The sequence below is a fragment of the Haematobia irritans genome, chromosome 4 (genome assembly GCF_050003625.1).
Source record: "Haematobia irritans isolate KBUSLIRL chromosome 4, ASM5000362v1, whole genome shotgun sequence".
Classification (NCBI taxonomy): Eukaryota; Metazoa; Arthropoda; class Insecta; order Diptera; family Muscidae; genus Haematobia; species Haematobia irritans.
In genome coordinates this window covers 13892498-13918710 of record NC_134400.1, presented here as the reverse complement: position 1 = coordinate 13918710, position 26213 = coordinate 13892498, and the positions used below count along the sequence as shown (strand labels likewise).

The 26213-nt window shown below is 23.7% G+C and overlaps 2 protein-coding genes across 2 annotated transcripts in view; one reads left to right on the top strand and one right to left on the bottom strand.

Moving 5' to 3' along the window:
- Positions 1-24895, bottom strand: part of DCX-EMAP (Doublecortin-domain-containing echinoderm-microtubule-associated protein) — an 86338-nt gene extending 61443 nt beyond the window's left edge. Inside the window, exon 1 of the mRNA XM_075307355.1 lies at positions 24728-24895. Within this exon, the coding sequence (XP_075163470.1) occupies positions 24728-24895 (168 nt within the window). The remainder of the gene's footprint in view (positions 1-24727) is intronic.
- On the top strand, positions 16-24831 carry LOC142236106 (ras-related C3 botulinum toxin substrate 1-like). Its single transcript, XM_075307356.1, has 2 exons — positions 16-689; positions 24701-24831. The coding sequence occupies exons 1-2, from the start codon at positions 131-133 to the stop codon at positions 24751-24753; spliced, it is 612 nt and encodes a 203-aa protein (XP_075163471.1). The 5' UTR covers positions 16-130; the 3' UTR covers positions 24754-24831.
- Positions 24896-26213: the final 1318 nt, after the last annotated feature.

Below are 26213 nucleotides of genomic sequence, written 5' to 3'. Positions count from 1 at the left end.
TCACCATCATCACAGAAACATGAACATATTTCTTGGTTAGTTCACTGGCAAATAACATAGACCGCTGGCCGAGATTCCAAGATCAAGCTAGAAATATTTTGCACATTTAGCCTCTCGTAAAGCAAGAACGATGCCGCCCATAAAATGTGTGATTTTGGGAAACCCTAATGTGGGCAAAAGTTGTCTTTTGCACACATATATCAAACGGCAGTTTACCGAACCGCCTCGATTCTCATGCGGTCATTATCTTACCAAGGCTATGGCTACCACCAATGGATCCCAAGTAGATTTACTTGTCTTCGATACTCTCAGTTCAAAGGATTGTGATCGTATCAATCGTTTAGCTTATCGTCATACTGATGTATTCGTGCTTTGTTTTAGTGTTGCCAAACCAGATGATTTCTATCATATTCGTTTGCGGTGGTTGCCAGAGGTACGAAATTATTGTTCGGCCACTGTACCTATAGTGGTAGTGGGAACTAAACTTGATATGCGAGAATGTGATGAAATTCCCACCCTAGGCTGTATCACATATGATCAGGGTCTTACAATGGCCCAAGAAATAGGTGCTCTGGACTATAGAGAGTGTTCGTCACTGCATGGCATTGGTGTGTGTGAAGTGTTTAATAGTGCAGTGACTTGTGGTCTATACAATCGTTCGATAAATCGAATCCAACGTAAAAAGAAAAGTAAGTGTGTGATAATGTAAAAATCAAATTGAAGAGATTATGAATAAAATGAAGGATAAATGTTGCCAGAATTGCAGGGTTTGTTGATTCTTTTATTAGGGATGGACTTTTATCAAAATTTTATTTCTATAGAAAATTTTGCCAACATTTTATTTCTATAGACATTTTTGCAAAATTTTATTTCTATAGAAATATTTGTCAAAATTTTATTTCTATAGAAAATTTTGTCAAAATTGTATTTCTTTAGAAAATTTTGTCAAAATTTTATTTCTAAAGAAATTTTTGTCAAAATTTTATTTCTATAGAAAATTTTGTCAAAATTGTATTTCTTTAGAAAATTTTGTCACAATTTTATTTCTATCGAATATTTTGTAAAAATTTTATTTCCATATAAATTTTTGCAAAATTTTATTTTTATAGAAAAATTTGTAAAAATTATGTATATATACGGAAAATTTTAGCAAAATTCTTTCTCCATAGAAAATTTTGTCAAAATTTTATTTTTATAGAAAATTTTAGCAAAATTTTAGTTCTGTAGAAAATTTGTCAAAATTTTAGTTTTATTGAACATTTTGCCAAAACCTTATTTTTATAGCAAATTTGTTTCATTTTTTTTTGTATAGGAAATTTTGGCGCTATTTTATTTCTATAGAAAGTTTTGTCAAAATTTTATTTCTATGGAAATTCTGTTAACATTTTATTTTTGTAGTAAATTTTGTCAAAATTGTATTTCCATAGAAAATTTTGTCAACATTTTATTTTTATAGAAAAATTTGTCAAAATTTTATTTCTGTAGAAAAGTTTGTCAAAATTTTATTTCTCTAGAGAATTTTGTCAATTTGTTTTTCTATACAAAAAACATTTATCTTTATTGGTAAAATTCTACCATCTGTGGAGTACTCGTTGCAATCGATGGAGACAAACACAATCCTATATGTGCCCATGGGAATTTTCAATATAATTTCTTATATAACCCAATCACATTCTTAGCAATTCTAACACGTTGCATTCCAAGTTCCCAGTACATAGTTTCATGTATTCAATACGTATTTAATTTCTCTCAAATAAATCAAAAATTGTATTGTGATTGGAGGGCAAAGGATGTACGTTTTGTCCAATCTCTTGCACTATTTGTTTGGTCCCACTACGGAACGTGATGTCATTTGTCCTCGAATCAATCCAAGAATCGTGCAAAATTTGCCGATATGATGATAGGAGCACATATGGTTGGGCAATATTCGTATACTTTTGATACTTTTTATAAATTACTAACTGCTAAACTTTGTTTTGGGATTGTTTTCAACGTTGTTTCCCGCTGTGCATTTCACCTCTTCATTTCTAGGTGCTCACTTAGTAAACATAATTAAATTATTTACTTTGTGAAAAAAAACTTTATGTTGTTTATCGTAATAACTGTGTGAAGGAAAAAGGAATGAATACTTTGTGGAAAAGATGGTTATGTTTTAACTAATGAGGCCTTATAGGAGGCCTCATTAGAGGTACTTCAATTTTCTATAAAAATTAAATTTTGACAAAATTTTCTATAAAAATAAAATTTTGTCAAAATTTCCATTAGGAATAAAATGTTAACAAAATTTTCTATAGAAATAGAAGTTTGTCAAAATTGCATATAGAATACAATTTCGAGAAAATTTTCTACAAAGTAAAATTTTGGTAAAATTTCTACAAAATAACATTTTGACAAAATTTTCTATAGAAAAAAATTTTGTGCAAAAATTTTCTATAGAAATAATTTTGTGCAAAAATTTTCTATAGAAATAAAATTTTAACAAAATTTTCTATAGAAATAAAATTTTGATAAAATTTTCTACAGAAATAAAATGTTCACATAATTTTCTATAGAAATCAAATTGTGACATAATGGCCTTTAGAAATAAAATTTTGAAAAAATTTTCTATTCAAACAAAATTTTAGCAATATTTTTTATAAAAATAAAATTTTGACAAAATTTTTCTACAAAAATAAAATTTTGAAAAAAATTTCTGCAGAAATAAAATTTTGACAAATTTGTCTATAGAAATAAAATTTTGACAAAATTTTCTATAGAAATAAAATTTTAACAAAATTTTCTATAGAAATAAAATTTTGATAAAATTTTCTACAGAAATAAAATGTTCACATAATTTTCAATAGAAATCAAATTGTGACATAATGGCCTTTAGAAATAAAATTTTGTAAAAATTTTCTATTCAAACAAAATTTTAGCAATACTTTTATAAAAAAAAAAAATTTGACAAAATTTTTCTACAGAAATAAAATTTTGACAAAATTTTTCTACAAAAATAAAATTTTGAAAAAATTTTCTACAGAAATAAAATTTTGAGAAAATTTTCTATAAGAATATAATATTGAAAAAATGTTCGATTGAAATAAAATTTTGACAAAATAATAAATAAAAAATAAAATATTGGCAAAATCTTCTATTGAAATAAACTTTTAAAAATTTTCCATAGAAATAGAATTGTTGACAAAATGTTCTTTAGAAATAAAATTGTGGACAAAATTATCTATAGAAAAAAATTGACAAAATTTTCTATAGAAATAAAATTTTGAGAAAATTTTCGATAGAAATAAAATTTTGACAAAATGTTCTATAGAAAAGAAATTGTGACAAAAGTTTCTATAGAAAAAAAATTGACAAAATTTTCCATACAAATAAAACTTTGACAAAATTTTATATAGAAATACAATTTTGACAAAATTTTCTATAGAAATAAAATGTTGACAAAATTTTCTATAGAAATAAAATGTTGACAAAATTTTCTATAGAAATAAAATTATGACTAACATTTTCTATACAAATAAAATTTTGACAAAATTTTCTATAGAAATACAATTTTGACAAACATTTTCTATAGAAATAAAATTTTAACAACATTTTCTATAGAAATAAAATTTTCACATAATTTTCTATAGAAATAAAATTTTGACAAAATTTTCTATAGAAATAAAATTTTGACAAAATTTTCTATAGAATTATAATTTTGACAAAATTTTCTACAGAAATAAAATTTTGACAAAATGTTCTATAGAAAAGAAATTGTGACAAAAGTTTCTATAGAAAAAAATTGACAAAATTTTCTATAGAAATAAAATGTTGAAAACATTTTCCATACAAATAAAATTTTGACAACCATTTCTATAGAAATAAAATTTTTACAAAATTTTCTATAGAAATACAATTTTGACAAAATTTTCTATAGAAATAAATTGTTGACAAAATTTTCTATAGAAATAAAATGCATTTTTTATAGAAATAAAATTATGACTAACATTTTCTATACAAATAAAATTTTGACAAAATTTTCTATAGAAATACAATTTTGACAAACATTTTCTATAGAAATAAAATTTTAACAACATTTTCTATAGAAATAAAAGTGTGAAAAATGGTTTTTGGAAATAAAATTTTGACAAAATTTGCTAACAAAATTTTGGCAATATTTTTTATAAAAAAAAAAATTTGACAAAATATTTCTACAGAAATAAAATTTTGAGAAAATTTTCTACAGAAATAAAATTTTGAGAAAATTTTCTTTAGAAATAAAATTATGAAAAAATTTTCAATAGAAATAAAATTTTGAGAAAATTTTCTATAGGAATAAAATTTTGAGAAATTTTTCTATAGGAATAAAATTTTGAGAAAATTTTCTATATAAATAAAATTTTGAGAACATTTTCTATGTAAATAAAATTTTGACAAAAATTTTCTATAGATATAAAATGTTGACAACATTTTTATAGAAATAAAATTTTTAATAAATTTTTTACAGAAATAAAATTTTGACAAAATTTTCTATAGGATTAAAATGTTGACAAAAATTTCTATAGAAATAAAATTTTAACAACATTTTCTATAGAAATAAAATTGTGAAAAAATGGTCTGTTGAAATGAAATTGTGACAAAATTTTCTAATAAAATGTTGGTAATATTTTTTATAAAAATAAAATTTTGACAAAATATTTCAATAGAAATAAAATTTTGGGAAAATTTTCTATAGAAATTAAGTTTTGAGAAAATTTTCTATATTAATAAAATTTTGAGAACATTTTCGATAGAAATAAAATTTTGACAAAACAATAAAAAAAAAAATAAAATATTGGCAAAATTTTCTATTGAAATAAACTTTTAAAGAGTTTCTCTATAGAAATAAAATTGTCGACAAAATTTTCTATAGAAATAACATTTTGACAAAAATTTCTATAAAAATAAAATTTTGACAAAATTTTCTATAGAAATAAAAATTTGGCAACATTTTCTATTGAAGTATAATTTTGACAAAATATTCTTTAGAAATGAAATTTTGAAAAAATGTTCAAGGAAATAAAAATACTTCTTTGAAATACATAAATTATAAAAATAAAATTTTGACAAAATATTTCTACAGAAATAAAATTTTTAGAAAATTTTCTTTAGAAATAAAATTATGAAAAAATTTTCAATAGAAATTAAATTTTGAGAAAATTTTCTATAGAAATTAAATTTTGAGAAAATTTTCTATAGGAATAAAATTTTGAGAAAATTTTCTATAAGAATAAAATTTTGAGAAAATTTTCTATATAAATAAAATTTTGACAACATTTTTTATAGAAATAAAATTTTGACTAAAATTTTCTACAGAAATAAAATTTGGCAAAATTTTCTATAGGAATAAAATGTTGACAAAAATTTCTATAGAAATAAAAAATGGTCTTTAGAAATAAAATTTTGACAAAAGTTTCTAATAAAATGTTGGCAATATTTTTTATAAAAATAAAATTTTGACAAAATATTTTAATAGAAATTAAATTTTGAGAAAATTTTCAATAGAAATTAAGTTTTGAGAATATTTTCTATTGGAATAAAATTTTGAGAAAATTTTCGATAGAAATAAAATTTTGACAAAACAATAAAAAAAATAAAATATTGGTAAAATTTTCTATTGAAATAAACTTTTAAAGAATTTTTCTATAGAAATAAAATTGTCGACAATATTTTCTAAAGAAATAACATTTTGACAAAATTTTCTATAAACATAATATTTTGACAAAATTTTCTATAGAAATAAAATTTTGGCAAAATTTTCTATTGAAGTATAATTTTGACAAAATTTTCTATAGGAATGAAATTTTGAAAAAATTCTCAAAGAAATAAAAGTTTGTCAGAATTTTCTGTAAAAATAAAAATTTTGACAAAATTTCCCTATAGTGTCGAAAAGAAATATATGTAATATTGCATTTAGAGAATATGTTAGGTTTATACTAAATGTATTTCGGTATTCTGAATCAGATATCATAGTGTTACACTCAATTTCTGCTACTGGTGTATGGAATGAATGTGTATAAATATGCTCGTATACATGCACCCATACACGTACACACACAGAATTACAAATCAAATGTTGATGTTATGCTTTAGACGTTAATTGTGCATTTTATGCATAATTTATATGTCGATGGGATAGCTTAACTTCAGGCATTTGAAAGTTCACCGTATAATGCATATGAAATTGCAATGTATTTACCTTCTCTTACACACACACACCATCTTTTAAGAGCCATTTGAGCAGAAATACACACACATTGTGTGGGTCCTTAGTGTTGACTTTCCAGGAATGTTTCCACACACTCTCCCACACACCCCGTTATATATATATGCGGTGTGGGTATTTGATTTGGTATGTGCATGCATATATGAACGAACACACGAAGAAATTCTCTCCCCCTGGATCTTTACGAGAATGTACGTACATCTTAGCCACATATGTCAATAGTTGGCAACGCCAATGGCCACAAGACCTCCTTAAGGCTTTATGACTTTATCTTTGTTAATTGTAGCTGTGTGAAATGCAATTTGAAATTGGATTTTGCTTGGTCGTTTAACTGGCACAATTGTAATTCATTATTTGCCTGTTAAGCAGCGGGCAATAATAAACCTTAATTGTTGGCGAATAGTTGTGGACATTTTCCAAGTGAATTCCTTAAAAGCTCATAGATATTGAGTAGCTCGATGGCATAGATTTTGTGTTTACCCATATATGAGTTAATTGCATTGCCGAAGTTGTATGCCAAAGTATGTGAATACTCGAAATTCTCAAAGCCAAGAGCAAAAGAAGGGTTCTCCATGTGAAGATATTGCATTTTTTTTATGAAATGGGATTTTCCTAGAAAATTTTATTGCACTTGGAAATTTCCTAGACAATTTTAATGAACTGTAATTTTTATTGCAAATTTCAAGGAAAACTGAATCTTTACAGAAAACTTCATTGAGAATGAAATTTCGTAGAAAAGTTCTATGAAAAATCTTCTACAGAGATTTTCGTTGATAATGAAATTCTTATAGCAAAATCCATTGCTAATGAAATTCCCTTACAAAAATTCATTTTTTATAGCAAAATTTCATTGCTAATGGAATTTTTCTAGAAAATTGAGAGGAAATGGAAATTTTCATTGGTAACAGAATTTTCATAGTACATTTTAATGGAAATGGAATTTTTACAGAAATAAAATTTTGACAAAATTTTATATTAAATAGAAATAAAATGTTGGCAAAATTTTCTATAGAAATAAAATTTTTGACCAAATTATCTTTAGAAATATAATTTTTGACAAGATTATCTATAGAAATGAACTTGTGACAAAGTTTTCTAAAGAAATAAAATTCTGACAAAATTTTCTATAGAAATAAAATATTGAGAACATTTTCCATAGAAATATAATGTTCACAAAATTTTCTATAGAAATAAAATTTTGAAAAAATTCTATATAGAAATAAAATTTTGACAAAATTCTTTATATAAATAAAATTTTGTCAAATTTTCTATAGAAGTAAAATTTCGACAAAATTCTCTATTGAAATAAAATGTTGACAAAAATTTCTTATAGTAATAAAATTTTGACAACATTTTCTATAAAAATAAAATTTTGACAAAATTCTCTATAGAAATAAAATGTTGACAAAAAATTCCTATAGTAATAAAATTTTGACAAAATTTTCTGTAAAAATAAAATTTTGACAAAATTTTCTATAAAAATAAAATTTTGACAAAATTTTATATAGAAATAAAATTTTGACAAAATTTTCAAATAGAAATAAAATTTTGACAAAATTGTCTATATAAATAAAATTTTGACAAAATTTTCTGTAAAAATAAAATTTTGACAACATTTTCTATAGAAATAAAATGTTCACAAAATTTTCTATAGAAATAAAATTTTGACAAAATTCTGTATATAAATAAAATGATGACAAAAAATTCTTATAGTAATAAAATTTTGACAAAATTCTATATAGAAATAAAATTTTGACAAAATTCTTTATATAAATAAAATTTTGTCAAATTTTCTGTAGAAGTAAAATTTTGACAAAATTCTCTATAGAAATAAAATGTTGACTAAAGTTTCTTATAGTAATAAAATGTTGACAAAAGTTTCTTATAGTAATAAAATGTTGACAAAATTTTCTGTAACAATAAAATTTTGACAAAATTTTCTATCGAAATAAAATTTTGACAAATTCTGTATAGAAATAAAATTTTAACAAAATTCTCTATAGAAATAAAATGTTGACAACAATTCCTTATAGAAATAAAATGTTGACAAAATTGTCTATATAAATAAATTTTTGTTAAATTTTCTGTAAAAATAAAATTTTGACAAAATTTTCAGTAAAAATAAAATTTTGACAAAATTTTCAATAGAAATAAAATTTTTGTCAAATTTTCTGTAAAAATAAAATTTTGACAAAATTGTCTATAGAAATAAAATTTTGACAAAATTTTCTATAAAAATGAACTTGTGACAAAATTTTTAAAGAAATAAAATTCTGACAAAATTTTCTATAGAAATAAAATTTTGAGAACAATTTCTATAGAAATAAAATGTTCACAAAATTTTCTATAGAAATAAAAATTTGACAAAATTCTGTATAGAAATAAAATGATGACAAAAATTTTTTATAGTAATAAAATGTTGACAAAATTGTCTACTTAAATAAAATTTTATCAAATTTTCTATAGAAGTAAAATTTTGACAAAATTCTCTATAGAAATAAAATGTTGACAAAAGTTTCCTATAGTAATAAAATTTTGACAAAATTTTCTGTAAAAATAAAATTTTGACAAAATTTTCTATAGAAATAAAATTTTGACAAAATTTTCAATAGAAATAAAATTTTGACAAAATTGTCTATATAAATAAAATTTTCACAAAATTTTCTATAGAAATAAAATTTTGACAAAATTTTCTATAGAAATAAATGTTTGACAAAATTTTCTATAGAAAGAAAATTTTGACAAAATTTTCTACAGCAATAAAATTTTGACAAAATTTTCGATAGAAATTTAATTTTTGATTTCTATAGAAATAAAAATTTGACAAAATTTTCAATGTGAACTGTGAAAAAATTTTCTATAGAAATAACATTTTTAAAAAATTTTCTATAGAAATAAAATGTTCACAAAATTTTGTATAGAAATACAATTTTACAAAATGCTGTATAGAAATAAAATTTTGACAAAATTCGCTATAGAAATAAAATGTTGACAAAAAATTCTTATAGAAATAAAATTTTGACAAAATTCTCTATAGAAGTAAAATGTTGACAAAAATTTCTTATAGTAATAAAATTTTCACAAAATTTTCTATAAAAATAAAAATTTGACAACATTGTCTGTAAAAATAAAATTTTGACAAAATCTTCTATAGAAATAAAATTTTCACAAAACTTTCTATAGAAATAAAATTTTGACAAAATTCTCTATAGAAATTAAAATTTTGGTTTCTATAGAAATAACATTTTGAAAAATTTTTCTATAGAAATAAAATTTTGACAAAATTTTATATAGAAATAAAATTTTGACAAAATTCTCTATAGAAATAAAATTTTGACAAAATTCTCTATAGAAATTGTCTATATAAATAAAATTTTGACAAATTTTCTATAGAAGTACAATTTTGACAAAATTTTCTATAGGAATACAATTTTGACAAAATTTTCTATAGAAATACAATTTTGACAAAATTTTCTATAGAAATAAAATTTTTACAAAATTTTCTATAGAAATAAAATTTTGACAAAATTTTCTATAGAAATAAATTGTTGACAAAATTTTCTATAGAAATACAATTTTGACAAAATTTTCTATAAAAATTTTTTTTTGACAAAATTGTCTATATAAATAAAATTTTGACAAATTTTCTATTGAAATAAAATGTTGAAACAATTTTCTATAGAAATTAAATTTTGACAAAATTTTCTATAGAAATACAATTTTGTCGCTAGAAAAACTTTTAATGAAAAATTTCATTTTAAATGGAATATCATAGCAAATTTCGTTGAAAATTGGAATTTCAAGAAAAATTTTAAAATTGAATTTTTATTAGATATATATTTTTCACAGTAAATTTTTCCTGGAATGGAATTTCTAACAAATTTAAATTGAATGTTCATAGAAAGTCTTTATTAAAAAATTTTTTCCATGGAATTTTTATAGGAAATTTCATTGAAAATCGAATTTTCATAGAAGGTTTTGTTGATGAATTGAATTTTCATAAAAATTTCGTTAAAATTTAAATTTTCATTGAAATGCAAATTAAATTATTAAAATATCAATGAAAATTGTATTGCATATAAAATATTTGTTGAAAATTTCATTTCATTGAAATTCTCCATGACAATGCATCATTGGCAAATCCTCTAAATGATTATTCATCCAAATTGTTTTGCACTGCAAGAAAACTATATTTGCTTTGCACACCCTCCCATAAGTATGCATCATTTCGCATTCATTGATGGGTGTTTCCTAAAAGGTATGCCATAACATTTAAAGGTTTGTTATTTCTACAAAATTATATGGAGGTACTTTGTATTGGTTGGAATGATACGTTACGTTTTCTTTTAAATGCAAGGTATTTTTGTGAGAAATATATGAATTACAAAGAAATACAAACCAGGGGAGTTTGACGCCCTCAGCTTGATTGATGTATAATTATTTAACGCCCTACCTTATGCTATGGAAATTTTTATTTTCTGTTAAGTGTGTTGAGTACCATGATTCGTGGGTATTTGTATGATAGGAATGGGCTATAGAATGTAAAAGAGGATATTTTATTTTGTTACGTTGATTTCAGTGTTGTGATGAAATGTGTAAACAGTCATTACAAACACGCCACGTCATTTAGATAGAGTTTTTGGACAATTGTCGAAATTTTTTGTTTTTTTTTTGTGCATTAAAAAGAGAGCGAAAGGTTTGGTTTAAAAGCTTTAAGAAACGAGGTCAGTTCGAATAGGATTTTTAAATAGAATTAGTATAGAAAATTTCGTAATATAATTTCGTTATATAATAGCGAAAAGGAAAAAGACAAAAGATGATAGATAACACAGCCATCGCAGTGTAATGAACATTTTATCAAAATAAGAAAATTTTGTCAAAATTTTATTTATATTGAAAATTTTGTCACCATTTTATTTCTATAGCGAATTTTCTCAAAACTGTATTTCTATAGACAATTTTATCAAAATTTTTATTTCTATAAAAAATTTTGTCAAAATTTTATTTCTATAGAAAATGTTGTCAAAATTTTATTTCTATAGAAATCGAAACTTTATTTCTAAAGAAACTTTTGTCAAAATTTTATTCCTATAGAAAATTTTGTCAAAATTTTATTTCTACAGAAAAATTTGTCAAAATTTTATTACTATAAAAAATGGTGACAATTTTTTTTCTATAGAAAACTTAATCAAAATTTTATTTCTATAAAAAAAATGTCAAAAGTTTATTTCTATAGAACAAAAAATTTTATTTTTATAAAAAATTTTGTCAAAATTCTATCTCAATAGAAAACGTTGTCGAAATTCTATTTTTGTAGTACACATTTAATTTTTTTTCTATAGAATATTTTGTCAAAATTTAATTTTTATAGAAAATTTTGTCAAAATTTTATTTCTATAGAAAATTTTTGGAAAATTTTATTTCTGTAGAAAATTTCATCAAAATTTTATTACTATAGAGAATTTTTGTCAAAAATTTTATTTCCATAGAAAATTTTGTCAAAATTTCATACCTATAGAAAATTTTGTCAAAATTTTATTTGGATACAAGAGTTTGTCAAAATTTTATTTCTATGCAAAAGTTTGTCAAAATTTTATTTCTATAGAAAATTTTATTTCTAAAGAACATTTTGTCAAAATTTTATTTCTATAGAAAATTTTCTCAAAATTTTAGTTTTATAGAAAATTTTCTTAAAATTTGATTTCTATATAAAATTTTAGCAAAATTTTATTTGTATAGAAAATTTTGCAAAATTTTATTTCTGTAGAAGATTTTGTAAAAATTTTATTTCTATAGAAAATTTTGTCAAAATATTATTTCTATAGAAAATTTTGTCAAAATTCTATTGCTATAGAAAAGTTTGTCAAATTTTTTTTGTATAGACAATTTTTGCACAATTTTATTTCTATAAACAATTTTTTTTGCTATAGAAGAATTTGTCAAATTTTTATTTCTATAGAAAATTGTGTCAAAAGTTTATTTCTATTGAAAATTTTGTCAAAATTTTATTTCTATAGAAAATTTTGTCAAAATTTTATTTCTATTTTGTCAAAATTTTTTGCTATTAAAAATTTTGTCAAAATTTTATTTCTATAAAAATCAAAACTTTATTTCTATAGAAACTTTTGTTAAAATTTAAATTCTATAGAAAATTTTGTCAACATTTTATTTCTACAGAAAATTTCGTCAAAATTTTATTACTATAAAAATTTTTTCTATAGAAAACATAGTCAAAATTTTATTTCTATAAAAAAGTTGTCAAAATTTTTTTTCTATAGAACAAAAAATTTTATGTTTATAGACAATTTTGTCAAAATTCTATCTCAATAGAAAACGTTTTTTGTAGTACACTATTTTTGTAGTACACTTTTTGAATTTTTTTTCTATAGAATATTTTGTCAAAATTTAATTTTTATAGAAAATTTTGTCAAAATTTTATTTCTATAGAAAATTTTTGCAAAATTTTATTGCTATAGAAAATTTTCTCAAAATTTTATTTCTATATAAAATTTTAGCAAAATTTTATTTCTGTAGAAGATTTTGTAAAAATTTTATTTCTATAGAAAATTTTGTCAAAATGTTATTTCAATAGAAAATTTTGTCAAAATTTTATTGCTATAGAAAATTTTATTTCTATAGAAAATGTTGTCAAAAGTTTATTTCTATAGAAAATGTTATCAAAATTTTATTTCTATAGAAAATTTTGTCAAAATTTTATTTCTATTTTGTCAAAATTTTTTGCTATTGAAAATTTTGTAAAAATTTTATTTCTATAGAAATCAAAACTTTATTTCTATAGAAACTTTTATCAAAATTTAATTTTTATAGAAAAGTTTGTCAAAATTTTATTTCTATAGAAAATTTTGCAAAATTTTATTTCTGTAGACAATTTCATCAGAATTTTATTTCTATATAGAATTTTTGTCAAAATTTTATTGCTATAGAAAATTTTGTCAAAATTTTTTATATAGACAATTTTTGCACAATTTTATTTCTATAAAAAATTGTATTAAAATTTTGTTTCTATAGAAGATTTTGTCAAATTTTTATTTCTATAGAAAATTGTGTCAAAGGTTTATTTCTATTGAATATTTTGTCAAAATTTTATTTCTATAGAAAATTTTGTCAAAATTTTATTTCTATAGAAAATTTTGTCAAAATTTTTTCTTTAATAGAAAATTTTATCAAAATTTTATTTGAACAAACAATTCATAATTGCCACAATCTCCTATATTTATTTTTTATCCCTATATTTTAATCACCAACCCTCGCTCGATGAAATCGACAACCCAAAAAGATGGTGATGATTTTGGCAATGACGGCAAACGCTGATGATGATGTTGTTGAAATAAAAACCACACAAAATTGATGGCTAAGGCCAATGTTGTTTTGTTGAAAATCGTGTTTCACGTTTTTTTGCGGTATCCGCAGGCACATATCTCACCTCCCCCTCGCCCATACTCCAAACACTCACAAATCACTTAGGTTCGCCCACTGATGCCTTAGTTGAAAAAAAAAAGAAAAACGCCAGCATGTCGGCTAAGCTTTTGTATTCTCCCTTTGTGTATATGGTAGAAAATGGAAATTTCGGGTTTCCTGAGATTTCTAGGTCGATTTTTGTTTAAACGTTCGTCAATGGATAAAGGCACAAGAAAATAAAAATTTGCCCATAGAGCAATCAAAAACCCTTAGAACGCTTTGGGTTGGTGGACATGAAGGTGAATAAAATCCTATATGGAGAAAGCATATGAAAATGGCTTTCAAATTGACCATGACTTCAATTAGAACTTCAAGCCTCAGGCGCAAACGAGGTGGGAAGGACATTTTCTTGTGTGTGTATGTGTGTTTTGTCTGACAAAAGAAAATGGTTTTTGGTAATAAAACAAATTGCAGACAATTGATTTTTTACCATGCCATATACCAAAGAAAAAACCCTCATAATTTTTATCTCTTTTAAAATCCCTTTTTAACGAAGAGTTAAAAGGCTAGGAGTGAGGATTTGACGCTAAAATAGAGGTTTATGGCGTTTGTTTTTTTCTTTATTATTTTGTGTTTATTCAAAGCTGCATTTTAATGTTAAGTCTAAGGCTAGGCAATGGTTTTTGTTTTGTAGACACTCCTAAAAGTAGGCAAAGGTTAAACGATTTCATTGAGATTTTTACACTTTACATAAAGAGGTGTGTGCTTTCGTGTAAAATTTAAAATAACCTTTGTTTTCTAATTTCATTTAATTTCGAAAAGGTGTGGATATAGGCAAATTTATTCGTTTATAGTTTTAATTTTAGTTTTTGGTAATTTTCTTTATGGAATGGTGATGGAATAAAATTTTGTAAAAAAATTCTTTAGAAATAAAATTAAATAAAATGTTGAGAAAATATTCTATAGAAATACAATTTTGCAACAAATTTCTATAGAAATAAAATGTTGACAAAATTTGCTATAGAATTAATAATTTTGACAAAATTTTCTATAGAAATAAAATATTAATTATATTTGTTTAATTCGGCTTAAGTTCATGTCATAAAAACATATGCTGTTGTTTTGTTGAGTTGTTTTTTTATTCCAAAAAATATCCTCCAATATTTAGAAACATCTCCGATGTTCGTCTTTTGGGAAATTTATTTAGAAGTAAAAGAACCATGAACGTATTCGCAAACGAGTTGTAGTAAAATAAATTTCCCTGAAGACGAACATCGGAGATGTTTCGAAATATTGGAGGATATTTTTGAATAAAAAAACAACTCAACAAAACAAACACATATGTTTTTATGACATGATCGTAAGCCGAATTAAACATATATAATTAACAATTTAAAGGTAAACTATCAAACAACAACGAAATAAAATATTGATAAAATTTTCCATAGAAATAGAATTTTTACAAAATTTTCTATAGAAATAAAATTTTGACAAAATTTTCTATAGAAATAAAATTTTTACAAAATTTTCTATAGAAATAACATTTTTACAAAATTTTCTATAGAACTAAAATTTTCAGAAAATTGTCTATAGCAATAAAATTTTGACAAAATTTTCTATAGAAATAAAATTGTGAAAAAATTGGCTATAGAAATAAAATCTTGACAAAATTTTTTATAAAAACATAATTTTAATAAAATCTTTTATAGAAATAAAATTTTGACAAAATTTTCTACACAAATAAAATTTTGATAAAATGTTCTATAGAAATAAAATTTTGATAAAATTCTCTATACAAATAAAATTTTGATAAAATGTTCTATAGAAATAAAATTTTGATAAAATTTTCTATAGAAAAAAAAATTTGACAAAATTTTCGATCGAAATAAAATATTCAGAAAATTGTTGATAGAAATAAAATTTTAACAAAGTTTTCGATCGAAATAAAATTTTCTATAGAAATAAAATTGTTAGAAAATTGTCTATATGAACAAAATTTAAATAACATTTTTTATAGAAATAAAATTTTCTATAGAAATAAAATTTTGACAAAATTTAGTATATAAATAAAATATTGACAAAATTTTCGATCGAAATAAAATTTTCAGAAAATTGTCTATAGAAATAAAATTTTGACAAAATTTTCTATAGAAAAAACAAAATTGACAAAATTCTCCATCGAAATAGAATTTTCAGAAAATTGTCTATAGAAATAAAATTTTGACAACATTTTCTATAGAAATAAAATTTTGACAAATTTTCTATAGAAATATAATTTTGACAAAATTTTCTATAGAAAAAACAAAATTGACAAAATTATCCATCGAAATAGAATTTTCAGAAAATTGTCTATAGAAATAAAATTTTGACAACATTTTCTATAGAAATACAATTTTGACAAAATTTTCTATAGAAATAAAATCTTGACAAAATTTTCTATAGAAATGAAATTTAGGGAGGTTCAAGTGTAGTTCACTTTGGGTTGAGTGAATTACCCGAATTTATTCTGATAATTGGTTGATAGTTTTGCTGCAAGTAGAGGATGCTGATGAGGAATGTGGTAATTCCGAAACAGCTGTACATCCAACCATCTTGCAGTCTATAGGGCTTTGCCCAAATAAATTTGACAAGCATACTTTTCCTCTGTTGGTTAAGCTACACTTGTAGTTTAGTCAATGCATGGCTTCAAGCTGAGATCAAAAACAACAATAACGATTGAAGAGAAGCCAACAATATCAAACAAAACAAATGGGTTTAATAAACTGCCTGAATTTATTCTGATAATTGGTTTTAAGCTGAAATAAAAAACAACAACAAAACAAATGAAATTTTGACAAAATTTTCTGTAGAAATAAAATTTTGACAAAATTTTCTATAGAAATAAAATTTTGACAAAATTTTATATAGAAATATAATTTTGACAAAAATTTCTATAGAAATATAATTTTGACAAAATTTTCTATACAAATAAAATTTTGACAAAATTTTCTATACAAATAAAATTTTGACAAAATTTCTATACAAATAAAATTTTGACAAAATTTTTTATACAAATAAAATTTTGATATAGATATAGAAATAAAATTTTGACAAGGTTTTCGATAGAAATAAAATTAAAAGAAAATGTTTTTTGAAAAAAATTTCTAAAGACATAAAATTTAAAAAAAAAATTCAGTAGAATAAATTGTGCAAAAATTTTCTATAGAAATAAAATTTTGACAAAATTTTCTATAAAAAATATTAGGACAAAAATTTCTATAGACATAAAATTTTGACAAAATTTTCTATGGAAATAAGTTTGGACAAAATTGTCTATAGCAAAAAAAAAATCTTGACAAAACTCTCTATAGTAATCAAATTTTGCAAAAAATGTTCTATAGAAATAAAATAATGACAAAATTTTCTATAGAATTTTTTTTTATACCCTCCACCATAGGATGGGGGTATATTAACTTTGTCATTCCGTTTGTAACACTTCGAAATATTGCTCTAAGACCCCATAAAGTATATATATTCTGGGTCGTGGTGAAATTCTGAGTCGATCTAAGCATGTCCGTCCGTCCTTTCGTCTGTCCGTCTGTCCGCCTGTCCGTCCGTCTGTGGAAATCACGCTAACTTCCGAACGAAACTAGCTATCAACTTGAAACTTGGCACAAGTAGTTGTTATTGATGTAGGTCGGATGGTATTGAAAATGGGCCATATCGGCCCACGTTTACGTATAGCCCCCATATAAACCGATCCCCAAATTTGGCTTGCGGTGCCTTCCGGAGCAGCAAAATTCATCCGATCCCGTTGAAATTTGGTACGTGGTCTAAGTATACGGTCTCTAACAACCATGCAAAAATTGGTCCATATCGGTCCATAATTATATATAGCCCCCATATAAACCGATTCCCAGATTTGACCTCCGGAGCCTCTTGGAGGGGCAAAATTCATCCGATCCGGTTGAAATTTGGTACCTGATGTTAGTATACGGTCTCTAACAACCATGCAAAAATTGGTCCATATCGGTCCATAAATATATATAGCTCCCATATAAACCGATCCCCAGATTTGACCTCCGTAGCCTCTTGGAGGAGCAAACTTCATCCTACCCGATTGAAATTTGGTACGTGGTGTTAGTATATGGTCTCTAACAACCATGCAAAAACTGGTCCATATCGGTCCATAATTATATATAGCTCCCATATAAACCGATCCCCAGATTTGACCTCCGGAGCCTCTTGGAGGGGCAAAATTCATCCGATCCGGTTGAAATTGGGTACCTGATGTTAGTATACGGTCTCTAACAAGCATGCAAAAATTGGTCCATATCGATCCATAATTATATATAGCTCCCATATACACCGATCCCCAGATTTGAACTCTGGAGCCTCTTGGATGAGCAAAATTCATCCGATCCAATTGAAATTTAGTACGCGGTGTTAGTATATGGTCTCTAACAACCATGCAAAAATTGGTCCATATCGGTCCATAATTATATATAGCTCCCATATAAACCGATCCCCAGATTTGACCTCCGGAGCCTCTTGGAGGAGCAAAAGTCATCCGATGCGGTTGAAATTTGGTACATTTCGTTAGTATATGGCCTCTAACAGCCATGTAAAAATTGTCAAATTTTATTACTATAGAAAGTTTTGTCAAAATTTCATTTCTATAGAAAGTTTTGTAAAAAGTTTATTTCTATAGCAATGTTTGTCAACATTTTATTACCATAGAAAATTTTGTCAAAATTTTATTTCTATAGAAAATTTTGTAAAAAATTTATTTCTAAATTTTGTCAACATTTTATTTCTATAGACAATTTTGTCAACATTTTATTTCTATAGAACATTTTGTCAACATTTTATTTCTATAGAAAATTTTGTCAACATTTTATTTCTATAGAAAATTTTGTCAAAATTTTATTGCTATAGAAAATTTTGTCAACATTTTACTTCCATAGAAAATTTTGTCAACATTTTATTTCTATAGAAAATGTTGTCAAGTTTTTATTTCTATAGAAAATTTTGTCAAAATTTTATTTCTATAGAAAATTTTGTCAAACTGAATTATATACGTACTTAATCGGCCTTTTTTTTGTTTAATATATACCCCTTATGGACTAACTTACAATTTAGAAGACAGTGTTAAAAAGTTTTACGATACCTTGCCATCGGCAAGTGTTATCGCAACCCAAGTAATTCGATTGTGGATGACAGCCTTTAGTAGAAGTTCCTACGCAATCCATGGTGGAGGGTACATAAGATTCGGCCTGGCCGAACTTACGGCCGTATATACTTGTTTTTTTTTTTTTTAAATATTGACAAAATTTTCTATGGAAATAAAATTATGACAAAATTTTTTATAGAAATAAAATTTTGACAAAATTTTCTACAGAATAACATTTTGTCAATAGCAATAAAATTTTTTCAACATTTTCCATGGAAATCAAATTTTGCCAAAAATTTCTATAGAAATAAAGTTTTGGAACAAAACTCTATAGAAATTATATTTCGAAAAAAAAAATGTCCATAGAAATAAGATTTTGATAACATATGATATAGAAATCTAATTTTGTAAAAATTTTCTATAAAAATAAAAGTTTGGAAAAATTTCAGTAGAAATAAGATGTTGCAAAAATTTTCTATAGAAAAAAAAAATTTCTATTGAAATACAATTTTTACAAAATATTCTATAGATTTAAAATACTGTCGAAATTTTTTATAAAAATAAAATTGTGCAAAATTTTATTTCCAACGAAAATTTGCAATAGAAATAAAATTTTGTCAAAATGTTTTATAGAAATAAAATTGTGTAAAAATTTTCTTTATAAATAAATTTTTGACAAAATTTTGTATAGAAATAAAATTTTGTCGAAATTTTTCATAGAATTAAAATTTTGGCCAAATTGTTTATAGAAGTAGGTTGTTTACTCTGCCTATCCTGCTCTAATTTATACCACTGGAATTGCCTTATTCCACAAAAAATAGCGTATGGCTTATCAAAGTTCATAGGGATTTGGTCAATATTTCCTAAAAAAACCAACTCTTTTTCCAATTGAGGTCGTAGTTGTTAATTGTACAAAATATATAAAAAAATAACAAACAATGGATGTGGAACCCCTGGGGCTTGGGCTTTATAATCTTTATTAAATACATTACGTAAAAAAAAAACACTAGACCCATACGATTTATTGAAATTTAAATATAAATTGCCACACTAGTCCATGTCAGCAATCACAGTTTTTATGCTGTAGCACCTCACCTGGCATATGTGTGCGAGTATACTCGAGTATATGGTATAGTATCACAGGGACAATGTGATAAAATAAATTTTCATCAATCGTAGTAGTGATTAAGGCGATAAAATTGCATACATTTTAAAGCATACTTTACGCGGTAGCATTCCCCAATTCCCATGCAAATTTACTTTGGTGTGTTGTTTTTTTTGTTTTTGGTTTTGGTTCTCGGTTTGGTTTCATGGAAGATTTGTGAAAAGTGTGTGTGTTGGCATTTTCTCACATATACACAGTTGCATTTGCTTTACTTTGTATGTGTACACAGCAAAAAATATATTATATTAAAATGTCTTCAATCACAAAAATAATAGTTTCAATCACCAACGTCGATTAAAAAATTAATTGTTCCAATTAAAACATTTTACATTTTAAACAATTACATTTTAATTTGATTAATTTTTAGAATTCAATTAAAAAATGTTGGTGATATTTATATAAAGAGTGATATTTATATATAGACCGTGGGTTACCATTTGTATTAGGAGTGCAAACTCCAAAAAAATATTTCTATAGAAAATAATTTTAATTTAATGGACAATGTTTTAAAAATTTTAGTTTTATAGAAAATTTTCTCAAAATTTTATTTCCATAGAAAACATTGTCAAAATGTTATTTCTATAGAACATTTTGTCAACACTTTATTTCTATAGCAATTTTTTGAAACACTTTATTTCTATAGAATATTTTATCAAAATTTTATTTCTATAGAAAATTTTCTTTTTATGGAAAATTTTGTTCTTTTTATGAAATATTTTGTTAAAAATTTTATTTCTACAGAAAACTTTTTCAAAATTTAATTTTTATAGAAAATTTTTGCAAACGCTTAATTCTATAGAAACTTTTGTCAAAATGTTATTTATTTATTTTTTGGCAAAATTAGACTTATAGTCAAATATAAGAATAAAATTAGAATAGTAGCATTGGCTACAGAGGTCATCAGCTAACAAAATGTTATTTCTATAGGAAATTTTGGTAAAATTTGTAGCCCTATAGGAAATTTTGTAAAATTTTATTTCTATAGAACATTTTGTCAAATTTTTAAAAAACAAAAATTGTCAAAATTTTATTTCTATAGAAAATTTTTCCAAAATTTTAATTCTATAGAAAATGTTTTATAGAAAATATTTTATTTATATAAAAAATTTTTGCAAAATTTTATTTATATAAAAAATTTTTGCAAAATTTTATTTCTATAGAAAATTTTTCAATTTTTTTTTTATTAGAAAATTTTTGCAAAATTTAATTTCTATAGAAAAATTTTGCAAAATTTTATTTCGATAAAAAAATTTTGTTTCTATAGGAACTGTTGGTAAAATTTTTAGTTTTATAGAAAATGTTTTTTAATTCCTTTAAGAAATTTTGGTAAAATTGTATATCTATGGAAATCTGTGAACAAATTTTATTTTTATCGAAAATATTTGCACAATTTTATTTCTATAGAAAGTTTTGTCAACATTATATTTCTATAGAAATTTTTGTAAACTTTTTATTTCTATAGCAAATTTGTGCAAAATTGTATTTCTATAGAAAAGAAACAGCTTTCCAAAGTTTTATTTCGGTAGAAAATTTTGGCAAAATTGTGTTTCTATAGAAAACTTTGTCAAAATTGTATTTCTATAGAAATTTTTTACAAAATTTAATTTATATAGACATTTATTCACAATTTTATTTCTATGGAAAATTTTGTCAAAATTTTATTTTTATAGAAAATTGTTAGAAATTTTTATTTCTATAGAAAATTTTGTCTAAATTTTATTTCTATACAAAAATTTGCCAAAATTTTATTTCTATAGAAACTTTTGTCAAAATTTTTTTCTATAAAAAAATTTGAAAAAAATTTATTTCTATAAAAAAATTGTCAAAATTTTATTTCTATAGAAATTTTTACAAAATTTTTGTATAATTTTTAGTTCTAAAGGGTGATTCTTTTGAGGTTAGGATTTTCATGCATTAGTATTTGACAGATCACGTGGGATTTCAGACATGGTGTCAAAGAGAAAGATGCTCAGTATGCTTTGACATTTCATCATGAATAGCCGAACGATCTGCCACAACGTCGAATTTTCAGTGAATGGGCCCTAGAAAAGTTGGCAGAAAATCCGCTTTTTTATCGACAAATTTTGTTCAGCGATGAGGCTCATTTCTGGTTGAATGGCTACGTAAATAAGCAAAATTGCCGCATTTGGAGTGAAGAGCAACCAGAAGCCGTTCAAGAACTGCCCATGCATCCCGAAAAATGCACTGTTTGGTGTGGTTTGTACGCTGGTGGAATCATTGGACCGTATTTTTTCAAAGATGCTGTTGGACGCAACGTTACGGTGAATGGCGATCGCTATCGTTCGATGCTAACAAACTTTTTGTTGCCAAAAATGGAAGAACTGAACTTGGTTGACATGTGGTTTCAACAAGATGGCGCTACATGCCACACAGCTCGCGATTCTATGGCCATTTTGAGGGAAAACTTCGGAGAACAATTCATCTCAAGAAATGGACCGGTAAGTTGGCCACCAAGATCATGCGATTTGACGCCTTTAGACCATTTTTTGTGGGGCTACGTCAAGTCTAAAGTCTACAGAAATAAGCCAGCAACTATTCCAGCTTTGGAAGACAACATTTCCGAAGAAATTCGGGCTATTCCGGCCGAAATGCTCGAAAAAGTTGCCCAAAATTGGACTTTCCGAATGGACCACCTAAGACGCAGCCGCGGTCAACATTTAAATGAAATTATCTTCAAAAAGTAAATGTCATGGACCAATCTAACGTTTCAAATAAAGAACCGATGAGATTTTGCAAATTTTATGCGTTTTTTTTTAAAAAAAAGTTATCAAGCTCTTAACAAATCACCCTTTATAAAAAATTTTGTCAAAATTGCGTTTCAATAGAAAACTTTGTCAAAATTTTATTTCTATAGAAATTTTTTGCAAAATTTAATTTATATAGAAATTTTTCACAATTTTATTTCTATGGAAAATTTTGTCAAAATTTTATTTTTATAGAAAATTGTTGAAAATTTTTAATTCTATAGAAAATTTTTTCTAAATTTTATTTCTGTAGAAATTTTTTTCAATATTTTATTTCTATCGAAAATTTTGTCAAAATTTTATTTCTATAGAAAATTTTGTCAAAATTTTATTGCTATACAAAAATTTCCAAAAATTTTATTCCTATAGAAACTTTTGTCAAAATTTTTTTCTATAAAAAAATTTGTCAAAATTTTATTTCTATAGAAAATTCTTGTACAATTTTATTTCAATTGAAAATTTTCTTAAAATTTTATTTCTAAGAAAATTTTGTCAAAATTTTATTTCTATAGAAATTTTTTTGCAAAATTTAATTTATATAGAACTTTTTTTCACAATTTTATTTCTATGGAAAATTTTGTTAAAACTTCATTTTGATAGAAAATTGTTGCAAAGTTTTATGTCTATAGAAAATTTTTGCAGAATGTTTTTTATAAGAAAATTTGTGCAAATTTTTATGTCTATAGCAAATTTCGTCAAAATTTTAGTTGTATAGAAACTTTTGTCAAAATTTTATTTCTATAGAAACTTTTGTCAAAATTTTATTTCTATAGAAAATTTTTGCAAAATTTTATTTTTCTAAAAAATTTTTGCAAAGTTTTATTTCTATAAAAAATTTTTGCGAAGTTTTATTTCTATAAAAAATTTTTGCAAAATTTGTAGTTCTATAGGAAATTTTTGTAAAATATTAGAATGTTTTGTCAAAAATGTAGTTCTATAGAAAATATTGTCAAAATTTTTAGTTCAGCAGAAAATTTTGTCAAAATTTTGTTTCTATAGAATATTTTATTTCTATAGAAAATTCTTGTACAATTTTATTTCAATCGAAAATTTTCTTAAAATTTTATTTCTAAGAAAATTTTGTCAAAATTTTATTTCTATAGAAAATTTTTGAAAAATGTTATTTCTGTAGAAAATTTTTGCAAAGTTTTATTTCTATAGAAAGTTTATGCAAAATATTACTTTTAAGGACATTTTTCTATGGAAAATGTTGTCAAAATTTTATTTCTTCAGCAAATTTCGCCAAAATTTTATTTCTATAGAAAATTTTGTCGACATTTTTAGTTCTATAGAAAATTTTGTCAAATTTTTATTTCTATAGAAAATTTGGTATAAATTTTATTTCAATATAAAATTGTGTCAAAATTTTTATTTCTATAGAAAATTTTCTCAAATTGTTATTTCTAAGAAAATTTTGTCAAAATTGAATTTCTGGGGAATTTTTTTTCAAAATTGTGTTTCTATAGAAGCTTTTGTCCAAATTTCATTTTTATGGAATTATGTCAAAATTTTGTTTCTATAGTATATTTTGTCAAAATTTAATTTTTATAGGAAATTTTATCAAAATTTTATTTCCATAGAAAATTTATGCAATTGTTTTTTCTAAAGAAAATTTTGTCAAAATTTTATTTTTATTTAGAAAATTTTGTCAAGGTTTAATTTCTGTATTAAGTTTTGTGAGAATTTTTTTTGCGAAATTTTTTCAAATATTTGAAATTTTATTGTCTAATATTAGAATACTTCATTTTGGATATTAACAAACTTTTTGGTTACATCTCAAAATATTATTATTAACCCCCGTATAAAGACATTTCTTGTATTAAATATTGGGTGGTTAACGTAGGGGTATTAATATTGCATATGTATGAGTATGTATGCCAGAAACATTGAATGAAATTCCAGCATTGTGGATGGTTTCTGATTTTTTCCCTTTATTTTTCCATTTTTGTACTTTGCAGAACATTGTGGGCTACTGGTACTCTTACCTGAACTGAGTGATCCAAATTATTGATAATACGTATGACACGGCCAGCACTGCGTTTTATCGAACCCGATGTGGTCGATAATGTGCCCAAATCCGCTTCCATTATTGATGGCTTACGACTGGCTGGCTTTGAGCCCCAGCCTTGATTGCCGGGCGATGCATACCACATGCCGTTCTTTTTACCGTAACTCGCAGGCTGCATTCGACCATGGGAAAATTGGAATCGATTGCCAGCAGGAGGACAGGCAAGCACATCATTCATTTACCATTGTATGGAATATGAAAATAAAGAGAGGAAGAAGGGGAAAAAATTATTTCTTTTGCTACATTGTTGTTGAAAAGTTGCAAAAATGCAGATTTCTTTTTGTTTTTTTTTTTTTTTTTACTTAAGTTTTATATTCATCCGACCCCTTAAATGGGGTCCCATCATATCAATAAAACCGCTATTCTTGCACAGTTATAAACGAAAAAATAAATATACTCTCCCACTTGATTCTATGCCTGGATGGCGTTTAACAGCAAACCAAAAAAAAAATATCCCAAATATTCCCTACCATCCATGCCAAAAAAGTAGTGCTATTTCTGTTGGTTTTTTTTTTGCAAATCTGATTTTAATTAAAAATTTCTGCAGTACAGCTTTTCAACACTAACACTTGTTGTTGGTATGGCAAGTGGTTTTTCATAATGTATTTGAATGAGCGAAATAACTCATCGTTCATATGGACGACAATGGATTTTTGGGTTAAGGTAGTTGGAAAATGTGGTTAAGATAGGGTTAAGTATTTTCATTTGGACACAAAATACAGATTTCCTAAATTTAGAATATCATTAATTTTGCCTTCAAAAGAAAATAATTGAGGTTAGCGAAATTTTTTTAAATTATTTAAAAATTAATAACAAAATCGGACAAATTTCGAAAATAGTCTACAGAAATTAAAATTTTGACAAAATTTTCTATAGAAATAAAATTTTGAGAAAATTTTCTATAGAAATAAAATTTTAACAAAATTTTCTATAGAAATAAAATTTTGGCAAAATTTTCTATAGGAATCAAAATTTTTACAAAATTTTCTACAGAAAAAATAATTTGACAAAATTTTCTATAGAAATAAAATTTTTACAAAATTTTCTATAGGAATCAAAATTTTGACAAAATTTTCTATAGAAATAAAATTTTGAGAAAATTTTCTATAGAAATAAAATTTTGAGAAAATTTCCTATAGAAATAAAATTTTAATAAAAATTTGCTATAGAAATTAAATTTTGGCAAAATTTTCTATAGAAATAAAATTATAACAAAATTTTGTATAGAAATAAACTTTTGACAAAATTTTATATAGAAATAAATTTTTGACAAAGTATTCTATAGAAAAAAAATTTTGACAAAATTTTATATAGAAATAAAATTTTGACAAAATTCTATATAGAAATAAAATTTTGACAAAATTTTATATAGAAATAAAATTTCGGCAAAATTTTCTATAGAA